General features: G+C 31.3%; 1 protein-coding gene across 6 annotated transcripts in view; it reads right to left on the minus strand.

Moving 5' to 3' along the window:
* LOC148301116 (protein fem-1 homolog CG6966) overlaps nt 1-15,068 on the minus strand; it is a 141,186-nt gene that overhangs the window by 45,478 nt on the left and 80,640 nt on the right. Inside the window, exon 1 of one of the 6 annotated variants that reach the window (XM_088273799.1) lies at nt 5,431-5,540. The exons of 1 other annotated variant lie outside the window; for it this stretch is intronic. Coding sequence is in view for 2 of the 5 variants with exons in the window: in XM_088273797.1 (XP_088129923.1) it covers nt 1,411-1,425 (15 nt within the window). In the remaining 3 variants the exon portion in view is untranslated. Of the gene's footprint in view, nt 1-1,406; nt 1,435-1,490; nt 1,728-5,430; nt 5,541-15,068 lie in introns of those variants that run through there. 4 more of the 6 variants (XM_088273793.1, XM_088273798.1, XM_088273797.1 and 1 more) reach the window with 4 other exon arrangements.

Raw genomic sequence — 15,068 nt, forward strand, 5'->3', positions numbered from 1 at the left:
AGTAGATTGGCGAATCACTATCATTTTTAAATACACGTGCATTATAATAATAAATTCAATATTTAAAAAAAAGTCATAGACTGGACATACATACTAAATGGCATCGATAAAAAATAAGATATGGCATATTATAAAATACATGACATTAAAATAGAAATAAATTATGTTATATTTTAAATATTTTAACGATTTACATACATGTATAACTTGAAATCTTAAGCATATGACATATTGAGATGGATAGAAAAAAAAATAGCAACGAGATATTGCAAAATTGAGAATATGCTAATTTAAAACATAGCTGTCGAGTTTTTTCACTATCAAAATTTAGTTGTCTAATTATTATTGCTTCCTTATTTATTACTTACTCCTTATTCCGAGTTCTTTCTTCGTATATTAAATTTTGTTAATATTAAAGACTTACTATATTGCAAATTGAACTATGTACTATATTGCAAATTGAACCTAAGTGTTTTTTTTTTGTATTAAGTATATATTTTTTTCCTTTTATCGTTTTACTTTATTTTTTAAATAATCATAACGCTGTGTTATAAAATGATTATACATACATATATGTATCTTCCGACATTATTTTTATCAATATTATTTATATTATGTTATTTATGATGAATGTTATAAGGGTTATTCGTAGCGTTTGAAATAAATAAATAAATAAATAAGGTTGTTTATGATAAAATCTTATGAATTAGAGTATGATGTAATAGTAAAAAAGTTGAAGTATTTTATTGTTTTTTTTCTCCTTCATAATTTCCACTGGATTGGCGACATAAACTAATGTAAAACGGTGCAATTTATAATATAATACTGGTTATTAGTCAAATAAAATAATAAGTGGGAAAACTATTATATTTATTGTTTTGTTGTCTTTAAGAAAAACATACAGATTTAGCACATGGAGTCATTAAAAAATATATTGATTTTAATGTAATGAAAAAAAACACATATTTTTAAACATCAAAATAATGTGTTAATAATATACTTCTAGCCCTTATACGCACCTTTTGGTGCATAGGGCACTGCATAATATTGACGCAGTGTTATCTTGATCGTTACTTACACGAAGGCAAGGTGATCACTTCTGCACTTCAGGGACCAGTCCAGGGTAATATTAAAGAAATATTAGAGTGTAAAATCACTTATATACATTTTTAACCCCCCCCTTGGAATCGAACCCGGGACCTCCAGCACGGTAGCAAAACACGCTAACCGTTAAACCAAGGAGGCGGACATTAATAATATTCTCAGTAACAATATTTTGAAATTTATACCATGCATGTAAACATAGGTTCAAAAGGGTCACGCTGAAAATGCAGTTTAATTAAAGTTAATCGTTAATTGGTAATTAATCGACCGCGAGTGCAGCTAACAAACAGTCGGTACAGTACCTACTTTCAACATAGTCATGCGTGAAAATAATACGGTGAAATTCCCACGTTAAAACACGTCCGAAACTGGGTCATTTAACTAACCGCGCTCGGCATCTGCACGGATGAGGTTAACTCCCAAACGGGGTCCGTTCGTGAAAACAACACAATACCGATGCTACACGCCTTTCTACGGAACTGTCAAAATTGCACTTAACCGCTTCGATGCGGTTGCCACAGTCGCGCGGACTAGTTACAAGTTCTGTCTGATGAATATTTTCAGTCACTTTCAGGTTCAGCTTCGCGACGAACGCGACCGCGCTACCTCGGGCCGGCCGGTTGAATACACAGCGCTGGGATGTTGGTCGTGCACTCACTCGTTTTACAAGTGGAGGGAGTGCTGCAGGTAAACGGCATCGTTCAGATAAAATCATGAACATGTCAGAAAAAAGTTATTTAGAAAAAGAGCGGGAACAAAGAGAACGTGCTAACGTTTATCAATGATGCTGATCGAGTTCACATTCTTATTTATAGTGTATCTATATTAGATTGATAACATAATAGATTGTCATGTGCTAAGGTGTCTATAAAACGTTTACACGCTTGAATAATCGTAATTTCATTATATCTAAGATGAGATAAATGAAAGATATACATACAATTTGTTTTTGTCCCCAATTTGCTGCTTGTTTAGAATCAGGCATTTTTAGAAACAGAAATTATTAGCATCGCAAATATCACAATTTATTATATATATATATATATATATATATATATATATATATATATATATATATATATATATATATATATATATATATATATATATATATATATATATATATATATATGTATTTATATTTTTTTAATTTTTTTATTTCAATACCTGCTCTTAATTCATAAACTGTTACCAGTCGGGTATCCTAAACTCAAACGTCGGTATTTCCTACTAAATATAAATATTTTCACGGAAGTTACTAAAGGTGTTTTTATTAGCGCTGGATGATTTCCTCTAAAAATATATGTGGTGAGACTAGAATTTTCAGTAATGAAAAACAGGAAATTAAGGTAATATCGAAGATAAACAGTAAGCTTCCACATCCAGGAATAGACGATGGAAATAATTACGTTCGCGTCTATGTAGGAAAAGCATAAGCGATTTTAAATACCACTATTTGAAGCGATATGTACCAGGTGAAAATTAAATAAAAAATTATATTAATATTACCGCAAAGTGACTGCCGAATCAATTAATAAAATTATAATCGGTTTTAGATATGCCGTAAACGAAACAAGCATTCTATAAGTAAAATTTTGGTTTTATTTTCTTTTATTTTTTAAATACAGTCGATTTGTGGTCCCGTGATTAGTGTAGTGCACTCTGATTCAGTCTTTAGGTTCGAATTCACTCTATGACTACATGATTTCTATTTTTACACAAGCCATTTAGGCTTGCCTTAAAACAGTAATAAATTGATATTTGTATACATAAAAAAAAAACACAATAAAGCAAGCTAATATCGGGAACTTTCATTTTCATGTTGAAAGAAGAAGGATGATAGTAGACTGAATGTAGTCAAAATGCGATCTCTCAGAAGAATGTGCGACAAAACGAAGTATGATAGATGTGCGAATAGTGAAATAAGGAAGGAATGCAAAGCTGAGATAAGCATTATCGATAAAATTAAGAAAGGTGTGTCGAGATGGTTTGGACATGTAGAACGAATGAGTGAGGAAGAACGGTAAAACAAATTTATGAGGCGAATGTTAATGGGAAAAGAAGCAGAGAAAGACCGAGAAAAACATGGCACGATCAGGTATGCCAAATACTTGAAAGTGGTCAGGTTAGGAGTCGTAACAATCGGCGGGTATGTATGAGGAGATGCATGAACGTGGAAGAGGCGAAGAATGTTTGCAAGGACAGAGTGGTGTGGCGCTCTATTCTCTCTGCCTACCCCTGCGGGGAAGCGGCGTGATGGTTAGTTAGTTAGTTAGTTAGTTAAAATGAAAGTTCCTTATAAGTGAAATGACAAATTCGTACAGTACAGAAGATAAAAACCAAATAAATAAAAATGTTTTGGAAATACAGTAGGTACCTGAATACTATTTTTATTTTCAGCGTGTTAAATAAGGCTTATTACGCGATAAAAAAATGTTTAAATGGATAAATAATCAAATAAAAATACAAATAGAAAAAATTAATCATGCAACGATTGTTTTAATAACAATCCGTTGAGCATTTAAAATTTAAATGCAGTATTGTTGTAAAATCCATACACGCGATTATTTTAAGTCACAAGAAAAATAAAACAAAAAGGAAAGTGACAATAAATAAAACGATGTAGACGGAGCTTATTTATTTGTGTCTAAAAAAACCAACATGAGAACTATAGTGATCATTGGTCATGCTATTTTTATTTCTCTTTGTGAGCACAATGTTCCGAATTGTTGCAATATGGCGTTCTTTCAATAACCTCTTCATCAAGTGTTAGTAAATAATGTCAAGAATCCCGAACATACCTGGTTATTATTTTATTTATATATATACAGTGCACAAATATATGGGCTGGTTAAAAAAAACTTAACGATTATAAATATATGCACGTAGATTTCAATAAAAATCTAAAGCGCCCCTGAGATGGTCAGTAAAATTATCAATTTACTGTCAATAAAACGTTACCGAAGCTCATTGATTCGCATCGGAGATTCATGACATATAAGTGGCGTTAATATTAATAATTAAAACACTTAAGAAATAATTATTTTTTAAAAATTGCACGCTAAAATTTAAAACTTACATTTAAAGTTTTACATTTCACCTGTAGAGGAAAATATCTGTAGTTTTCGAAACTAGTCGTGTGTAATGAAATAAAACTCATTAAGTGGTTTTATACAGGTGTTTAATTTTAAAAAATCAAAATGTCATTCACAGAGTTAATGACGAATTAATAAATAATACTTTGGGAATAAAATATATCAACAGTCAGTAGCAGTTCGAATGAATATAATTATTGTTCAGATTGTTATTAAATTGCCAGTCTTAAAGGTTATCAGTTAAGCAGGGTTAAAAAGGGAATACAAAGGGTTAGAAAAGAAAATTAAAAGAAGTTTCAGTGCCTTTTATTTTTATTTGTGGTACCTTACTAAACTAAGCCAAATTCACTTTATGGTAGAATCTACATATAGTACGATGATGTTTTAAAGTTTTTTTGTGCATCGGATACTCCCGAAATTTCCGTGATAACGTAATATGATATATAGTTAAACTGGTGATAAAGATTAAGTAAAAGAAACTGTGAAAGTAGTGTAAAAATAACGCCACTTTAAAAAATAACGGCATTTGGAGTCGCTTTGCGATGATAGAAGTTGTAATTGTAACTCTGACGTATCAAAACCTATATTTAAAACAACAATCAGTAGTTTCATTAATTGATTCGGCAGTCACTTTGTGTTAAAATCTATCAATTTTTAATTTAAGTTTTACTTAGTAAATACCACTATTTCTTAAAATCTATTAGGCGTTTGAAAATGATGCGGAATGCACCGAAACACGTGTCACAATAGATTTGAAAAAAATAGTGGTATTTACCAAGTAAAACTAAAATTACAAATGGACAAATTAGTAGCCATATTTTTATTTCATTGGTTGAATTACTAAGCTACAAGAAATGACGAAATTAATTGTACTGAAGGATTTAATACTATTATATATATATATATATATAAATATATATATATATATATATATATATATATATATATATATATATATATATATATATATATATATATATATATATATATATATATATATATATATATATATATATATATATATATGTTTTTTTTTGTTATTTACATTAGTTCCACTGAGAAACCTTAGCGTAGGTATGTGAACAAAATCGTTAAGTTAGTAGGCGAGTTCATAAACGACCCATAGATGGCGAGGAAGTCAAAATTGGGATAAATATGACAGTTTATATTCTAGAGCCCTACACCCTTTATCCACCTACGTCCGGTGCTGTAAATAGTAAAAGAGACTTACTTTTCATATGGACAAAACCGGAATCACAAGGGAAATGAACGTTTAGAGAGAGCAGCATGTGCAGGACTGACTGCAAGGGGGGAGTAGAGTAGCGATCTCCTTACCTCGCGCTGTTAACAAACGAGAGACTGGGGCTGAGAAACAAGTCAATAAATTCTTCAATATCAATCACATTTACACCCTCACCACATTGTAAGTACAAAGAAAATATCAGGAATGTGTTTTGAATTCCCAAAACTGGGCACCTACCCGCAAACTACACCAGGACCGGATTAACCCTAATGCTTAGCTTATTGGCCCACGATACGCAATAAGGGAATAGAACTAATGACAAAGATTAAAAGTGGTGATTTCAACATCAATTCTGACGAACCTCAACCATTAATAGGATTTTCGGATGATAAATTCAAGTTAAAATTGAACTCTGACAAAAGATCAGTCTACCACCAGATCAGGCACTAACATCGACACAGTATTCTTCTGTTATCTAGAAAATTTGCAGTCTAAATTATTTGCATTATACTTCAGCTATCACAAACCTATAATTTCTTTCTGAATGTATTTCTTCATGAATGTATGGAAATTGGAGAGTGAAAGAAATATATCATTTCATTAAGAGAGATTTTCTTCAATTAAAGTGCACAAAACCTTTTTCTAATCCTGAAATAATAAAATCGGCAACAACCGCAAAGAGAGCAATGCATATTATCGACTGTTTCTATAACCTAGTATCACTTCTACCGCGCGAGTCTCATACATAATTTTTTGTCAAAAAGTCATGTCCGAGGAGTACATACATAAGACGTGATTGTAACGTACATCTAGGGGTTTAAAAATATAAACTGGTAAAAATATAAATAAGAATGACTTAATCTCAAAATTTGAGCAAACAATGAAAGTATTTTTTTATCTGAAAACATGTGTAGAATAATTTTGAGGATTTATGGATTTTGTGTACAGTATAAGTACACGATAATAGCTTGCAGTGAATGCCTGTTTTGTTTGATTGATCACTGTTATTTGCATTATAATTCGACCTATTTTCCTAGTAACCTTTTGGTCCAAAATGCCTTAATCCAGCGCTGACTATACCACAGCCTAATTCTAAAAGTCTGTATCTGTGTGGATGAATTCAATCATACTTTTCTTAATTAAGTTAATACTACCGATATACATATAATAAAACGGGTACTTGTTTATTAAAAAAGGGAGAAAAATTAATGCTACGATTTGAACAATACGACAATGCTATACGATACATAAAGCATTGTCGAAATCGATAAACATCGCCATTCTCTCTTATAACGGAAATTACTATGCTATGGCCATATTTTTTGTTATTTGTGATTTCTTTTAAACTGTGTCAACCCGTCATACATTATTACCAAACCAGTCACGAGTATGGTATGCAAAAATTGAAATGCAAAGATGACACATTTTTAAGTCGATATTTATTCGAATGTCGGGCGTGTCCGCCAGATATGACGGTTGTATAAAAGTCACTTTCGTCTTGAGTCGAATCGGATATCCGAAAATGGACATTTCTTCCATCTTATTCACTCAAGAGAAATAACATATGATCACTATAAATAATTGAAGAAGCCGTGATTAAAAAAAATCATATAAGATAGAATTCAAAACCGCGAGGAAATTTTAAGATTCCTTTAGTCATTTAAAAATTAAAGTTTATCGTTTAAATACCTTTAACTGAAAATTAATAGATATACCACAAATTGCTTGCCGAATCAATTAATGAAACAAATGAATGTCTTTTTTTTGTTGTTAAAACGAAACCGTCAAAAAAACTTTATTCATTACTTTGAAACACAGCATATAATACGTGATCTTTACCAATCATTTATAAGTATATAAAGTCAATAAAAAAAGGACTAAATATAAAAGAGCTATTCGTAAATGGATAATGAAGGCAGTGGCGTACAGAGTTTTAAATCAGGGTTGGGTACGGATAAAGCATAGCAGGCACTGGTCGTGTTTCTATATGGAAGGCGAGTAATCCAGGGTAGGCACTGCTTTTCTGCCTATATAGAATGCAAGCCTCTGAACGGAGGTGTGTAGATCTTAGATAAGATCACATTATTCGGTCATGTCGTATTTGATTACATGGCATAAGCAATTTACTTTTTATATGGTTTTATAAACAAATATTGTAAAATGTGGTTTTAGCTCGGAAAAACCCAGTAAGGGGAAATTATTTTAAATTGTAATTATGTGTATGATGATCGTCAGAAAAGTGTCTTCAATTTTTTTTTCATTCAAACCCTTATCCGCACCCCAATGGTGCATAGGGCACTGCATCATATAAAAGCAGTGTTATCTTGATCGTAAACACACGAGGAAACGTGATAAGCCCTCCGCTTAAGGTACCAGTCCAGGGTAATATTGAATAAATATTAGAGTGAAAAAATCACTTAAATTTATTTGACCCCTCCCAGGATTCGAACCCAGACTTCAGACGAGTTCCTACATGGATGCTGAATAAATTAAACAGTTAATAATTTAATTTAAAAATGTATATTTTTCATGTTTCCACGACGACGATTGGCCCGACTTCAAAGACATCCATGTCAATAAATTCAATACAATAATAAAATACGTATGTATCCGATAAATTTCTTTGTTTGAATGGGAAAATAGTAAAATTGATTTATTTTTCAATATACACATAATTACGAATTGAAATTAAAATTATGTGCCCAAACCGAGTTTGCCCGTGCCGAAGGCACATTTTTCAATACTTATTTATAAAACTATATAAAAGAAAATTATTTACGACATGCAATCAAATACGATATGGCCGAATGATGCGATCTTCAGATCTACCTACCCCCTATTATCCATTTATGAATAGCTCTTTTATACTTAATTTTGTTATTTAATGACTTTATGTATGGTTTAACTGACCGTTTATTTTTGTCCTCAAAACGGGACATCTATCAATTTTTACGTAAAAGTATGTATATTAAAACATGTATTTTTCATAGTTTTTATGTATTAATAAAAAGAAATGGAATGTTGATAAAGAAAATAAGAGGAATAAATAATATAAATATGAAAAAAAAATTGTCTAAACTAAACTAACCATCACGCCGCTTCCCCGCAGGGGTAGGCAGAGAGAATAGAGCGCAACACCACTCTGTCCTTGCAAACATTTTTCGCCTCTTCTACGTTCATGCATCTCCTCATACGTACCCGCCGATTGTTACGACTCCTAACCTGACAACTTTCAAGTATTTGGCATACCTGATCGTGCCATGTTTTTCTCGGTCTTCCTCTGCTTCTTTTCCCAATAACATTCGCCTCATAAATTTGTTTTATCGTTCTTTCCTCACTCATTCGTTCTACATGTCCAAACCATCTCAACACACCTTTCTTAATTTTATCGATAATGCTTTTCTCAGCTTTGCATTCCTTCCTAATTTCACTATTCGCACATCTATCATACATAGTTTTGTCGCACATTCTTCTGAGAGATCGCATTTCGACTGCATTCAATTCAAATTCAATTCAAATTTAAAAAAAATGTTATTTTATATTTTTCTGGTGAACAAATTTTCTTAAGTATGAGTGGGTTTGCTTTTAAATAAGAATGGAATAAGCAATATACTACAAACAACCGTCGATTTTGTTGCACTTTTAAAAAAAATTGTTTACGTGTGTTGCTCTTTTTTTGAAAACGGGACATTTCGACGTCCCGAAACATTACTTGGGGCCAACGGGACAGGTATTCTAAAAACGGGACGGTCCCGTTCAAAACGGGACGTATAGTCACTTTATGTATGGCGAATTGCATGATAGTCAAAGTTCTTTTGACCTACAGAGGTGTGTGTTAATTGTGATTTTTGTGTTTTGCTGGGTTTTCTTGCATTGTCTGAGAGTAATACTAAAATGTATACGTAAGGATTGTTTCGGCATATAGCCGTTTCACTGTCATAAGTTGTAACATCTAAGGGAAACAAATACGAATACAAGATGTCCTACAAAATAAACTAGCCATATTCGAATAATATTTTAAATGTAACATTAAAAAAGAAAATTACTAAGATTGCCTTGAGGAATACAAATATCAGTGGAAGCGAGAAAAATATATCGTGGAACACAGTATATAGTATGATATTAGCATGTTTATGGATAGTCATTTCAGAAAAAGGTGGGCTGAATATTCATTTCGGCAAGAACGGTCAAACATATAGAAGGTTGCAAAAATTTGCTAGCTGGAAGTAGTACATCTACTAAAAAGAATGATATATTTTCAATATTATTAATATTGAAAGCATTTACTTTGAGGTTACTCATTGTTACTTTTTTTTACAATTTTTTTAGTAATATTAGTATATACTTAACCATTCACCGAGATTTTTATGTCTACCGGTTTCGAGACGTACCCGTCTCTTCGTCAGGACAATCACTACAACAGCATGCTAACAATACTACCCGCCACCACCACAGCATTATTCACATAAACATTTTGTGCAGTTTTGAATGTGTGAATAATGCTATGGTGGTGACGGGTAGTATTGTTTGCATTCTGTTGTAGTGATTGTCCTGACGAAGAGACGGGTACATCTCAAAACCGGTAGACATAAAAATCTTCGTGAGTGGTTAAATACTATAATATTACTAACATTTTGGTAAAAAAAAGTAAGAAAAATATGATTATAATAAACCTTCTCTGTCCATTCGAATTAATGGGAAGACGTTAAAAAGAATTAACAGCATCGCGTGTAACTTCCTTATTATCCTCACCTTATATATACATAAAACACAAAACAACTGAGATTACGGTTTTCTATGACATAGGCTCATCAACGCTCGTCTCGGAATAAAAGATAAAATGTCTGCATTTATCCGTAAGTACTTTAAACGTATTCAATGCAAACTAATGAAGGACACTGATTTCAAACGGTGTGGTTTTGTTCAGATGCTTACAACGAGTATAGTTATAAAAGCGTGTCATTAGGTTGGTGATATTATATAACGTATTGCTGATATTATTCAAATTAAAAACCACTCAAAATAAGATCGTAAAATCGGAATTAAAATCAACACAATTTTACGACTTTTTTATATATATATATATATATATATATATATATATATATATATATATATATATATATATATATATATATATATATATATATATATATATATATATATATATATATATATATATATATATATATATATATATATATATATATATATATATATATATATATATATATATATATATATATATATATATATATATATATATATATATATATATATATATATATATATATATATATATATATATATATATATATATATATATATATATAACATATCTGTTAGTATTTGTCTATGATGAGTCATATATACACATGTTCTACCCGACCACGCGTTGCTGTGGCTCAGTTTAGTTACATAGAAAAGAAAGGACATACAAACTACACATTTCTAACATCTTTATTTTCAAATACCCAACAAATGAAAATATTAAAATATATGAAACAACAGTGCAATAAAAAAAAATCAAAATACCAAGTGACAAAAGCTGTCAAGAAATACGTGTTTTATTTAGTAAGAGGCACCGCGGTTATTTCGAGGAATCATAGCACAAAGACGAAGGTACTTCGTATCTCATTAAAATAATTAATAAACAGTTGCATTGATAAACGTAATTATCTGAGAGCTGTGTGCGTGACTGCACATTAAAAACATTCGCCTTTCAGACGTCAAGATTTAAGATTTTAGCTCAATTAAATTGCATGCATCTGATCAAACGCTATATCGCGCTTCGAAATCTGCGTGAAGAATTCCCCAAACTTTCGGCATACTTTTCGAGAAATTGGCGAATAATTTATTTTTGTTACAATTATTATAAATTAGATTCAACTCATGTTCCGGCATTGTTAGCGCTGAATAGTGCGACGTCATAGTAATTAAAACGTCTCAATTATATACAAGCCCGATATATAAAATAAAATAGACTATGCCCCGACGTGCGAGATTTTATACAACCTGAATCTAGCATTTTTAACCGCGATGGCAATGCCACCTATTAGAATATATTGCTCATGGCGAACAGCATGCTTCTCGATAGCTGCAGTCATTCAGCATTTTCAATGTTTTCGATTGCATTTTTTTTAGATATTTTAAAAATATATTTATTACTTCGCAAGCATTGTGAACTTGTGCGAGTACATAATGAAAAATGTGCAGTTTCTATTTTATCTATTTTTATTTAAGCAGACTGAGCCACAGCAACGTCAGGTACATATAGGAAAAAATAAATGTGTTGAAGTTATCAATTGAATTAGAATAATAAATAAAAATATTCTGTCTATGATGTAAAATGTTACGGAAGTTTGTAGATGTTCTCACAACATAAGAAGTGTCATCAAGCTTTAAATGACCGAAATAAAATATTAATACTACATTTTTTTTTTAATTATCTTTATTACATAATGTTTAATTTCACTGACAAAAATATACTGAAATTAGTATTGCGACCTTCAGTGCTTTTTGTTGGAATACGTTTGTGAGAAAACGTTTTCAATTTTCGTAAGATACGTAAACATTTCAAAAACATATGAAAAGGGATAATTACTGCCAACTTGCTTGATTTAGATTATCGATAATACAAGGATAGTATGGAAGTAGGATTTTAATCACGACGCGAATTGTTATGTATTGTATAATATGATGTATGTTTGTAGATATAAGTTAACTGTATTTATTATCCCAAATATACGAGATTGTTTCATCTATAAAGTATTTCAAAAGTCAATGGTGTGCATCAGTTAATAGTGAATAAAACTTTCCTTTTTTATTTTAGTTTTACTTGGTAAACTACCGCAATTTATTAAAATCTATCGTGACACGTGATTCGATACATTCAGTATAATTATCAAAAACCGCATATAATTTCAAGAAACAGTTATATTTACCAAAAAAAAAATATGGATAAAAATTATTATCAGAAAAGTCACTGCTGAACAAATAAATACCGTGTAGTTAAAAATAAATACTGTGGAACTAAAAAGTAATAATGAACTTGAAAATTTTTGGAATAAATAAAAAAAAACTGATTTAAAAAAAATATATATATACATATATAAGTGCAATTATGTATTCACAAATGATGCATCATGTTGTATCACTGGGTTTTCCGGTACCGAAAGCACATTTTACAATATTTCTTAAACAATATAATTAAAATAACATATTTGTTAGTTATTTATCTGTTATAGTATTCATGCAAATTAGATGACAGCCAAATGATGCGATGTATTTTAAATCTACCCACCTCCGTTTTCCAATTATAAAAAGCACTCATACATAGTTTCATTATTTAACGACTTAATGGATTGTGGAAGCAGATTATACAGCTTTATATTGTTGTTGAAGGTGGGTTGTTTGGGTTTGATGAAATTGTAGCAAGAAAGAAGAAAAATGTCTGACAAATGTAAATATGTATGTTTATTTTTCAATTGGTGATTATGACGATGATGTCTGGATGTTACACTGTATGTTTCATACAGTGTAACATCCAGTCATTTTTTCTTAATTATCTTATATTTTCCATATCCCTTTTCCCCAATCCTCTAAAATACCAAATAAAAAATTATCGATACGTCGTTAAGGAACGTTCAGTTTAATTATATTAACCCTAGATTACTGAACTATCCTGCGAGCGACGTTGTAAATAAACATTCGTAAAAAATACGACTCATAAATAAAACGGGAATAAATAAGATAATCAAAAACTTCTACAAGTAAAATGCACACCAAGTCCTACCAAAATTCATTTTTAAATCGAGCCTGCGATATGTGCAATGAAATGCTTGATGAAATAGACATCAATAATGTTTCTTTTAATACGTTTAAAAGAAATATTGTTTATGTCTATTTGACCAGTTGATAAATAAATGTTCTATATAGTTATACTTTTATGACAGTTTATTTAAATTGTTTTATTTTTAGATTACTTAGGTGGAAACCTCTAATTGGAATTGTTATTTTTTGTATTTTATCATACTATGTTATTTTTGTCGAAATATTCTGTTGGTTTTCCAATAAAAAAAATATAAAAAAAAAACAAAAAAGTAACATTCTTTGGTTTTAAGAGATCATGTAGTGATAATAAAAAAAATAAAGGTGTATAAGGAACGTACTGTAAAGCAGGGGGCGTAGGAACGACGCTAACATTGTGTTTTCCAAGAATCGTAATTTTTCCGTCGTAATTTATACGATAGTTTAGTATTTTAGGGTTAAGTCGGCGTACATTGCTCCCGCAAAGTAGCACTTATTTCCGTGTATTTGTCCGGCCCAAGAAACGCAAACAAAGGACCTCACGAAGTCAGGGTATTCATTTTTTATTCTAAGTAACTAAACATACACGCGTGAAGAGTCACCGATTTTCTTTTGTGACTCGCGACCCCACACAAAGGGTTTATATTCGAGTAGCCAGATGTTCTCGTCGCATATGTATTTTCAGTACTAAAAAGAGGAATAAAGGACTGCTCCCTTGAGGTGTCACTCGAAAAGTTAATAAATGTGTTTAATGAACACCACAGAACGTGTAAATACTTCTTATGTCTTCTTTTTCTTCATCTTGTTTTAGGCCTTGTGGCCTGTTTTTAAGAGGGATTAGCCTCCTGCGATGTCCATTCCCTGCTATCGACCCATCTCTTTGGTGGTCTGCCCGGGAGTCGTCTACCATGGGGTTGGCCGTACAGTGCGATTTGGGGGAGTCTGGATGGTTCCATTCTCTTCACATGCGCATACCATTGTCTCCTTCGTTGCCTTCCCCACCTAACGACATCTTCGATCTCGCATATTTCCCTGATACTGGCATTTCTTATTCTATCTCGAAGACTCTTGCCTGATATGCTTCTTAGAGTATATAAATATACTTCTTATGTGTATATAAATATTTTTGTCCGCCTCCGTAGTGTAGTGGTGAGCGAATTTAGATTCCATGATGGAGGTCCCGGGTTCAATTTTCAGGGAGGCCAAAATATCATCAGACATCAAATTAATCTAAAATAATCCGGGGTTCATATCTTGCATATATCCAAATAGAAGGGTCTCTGCTAAATAAAAGCTTTCTCAATCCAAGATAGATGGCTGTTGTGAACTCATATGTGCTGTGTCATGATATTGATCATATATCTAGGAGCTCCAAAAATTTGAGTAGTGTTGTTATTTAGGGTAGAAAAATGATGAATGTAGCACGTCTGTAAAGTGATCACATAACCAACCTATGAGAGGTCATAAGCCGTGTAAATACCCAGACAATCATATTATTCGTTATCTATATTGGGATGCCAAAAAATAAATATTAAATGTATCGACAAAAAATATTCCAGCCACATTCTAATAGTTGAATTGAAACTCAAACGGTTATTTTTACTATACGAAGGTTTTAAAGGGACGAGTATTTAACTAAAAGACTAATCGTAAATGTTGATGTATACTATAGAACTGCAATAACTAAAAAAACGAACTCTACAATATAATCCCAAGTTACCTATTTCATTAAAACATCGTAGAATTCACCAGTTAGCCAATTTTCTTGCGAAATAGAAAGTGCATTGCTTTAACCTGACCGTAAAAAGCGAAATTTC

The sequence above is a fragment of the Brachycentrus maculatus genome, unplaced genomic scaffold (genome assembly GCF_059751285.1).
Source record: "Brachycentrus maculatus isolate JH-2025_06_01 unplaced genomic scaffold, ASM5975128v1 h1tg000604l, whole genome shotgun sequence".
Lineage (NCBI taxonomy): Eukaryota > Metazoa > Arthropoda > Insecta > Trichoptera > Brachycentridae > Brachycentrus > Brachycentrus maculatus.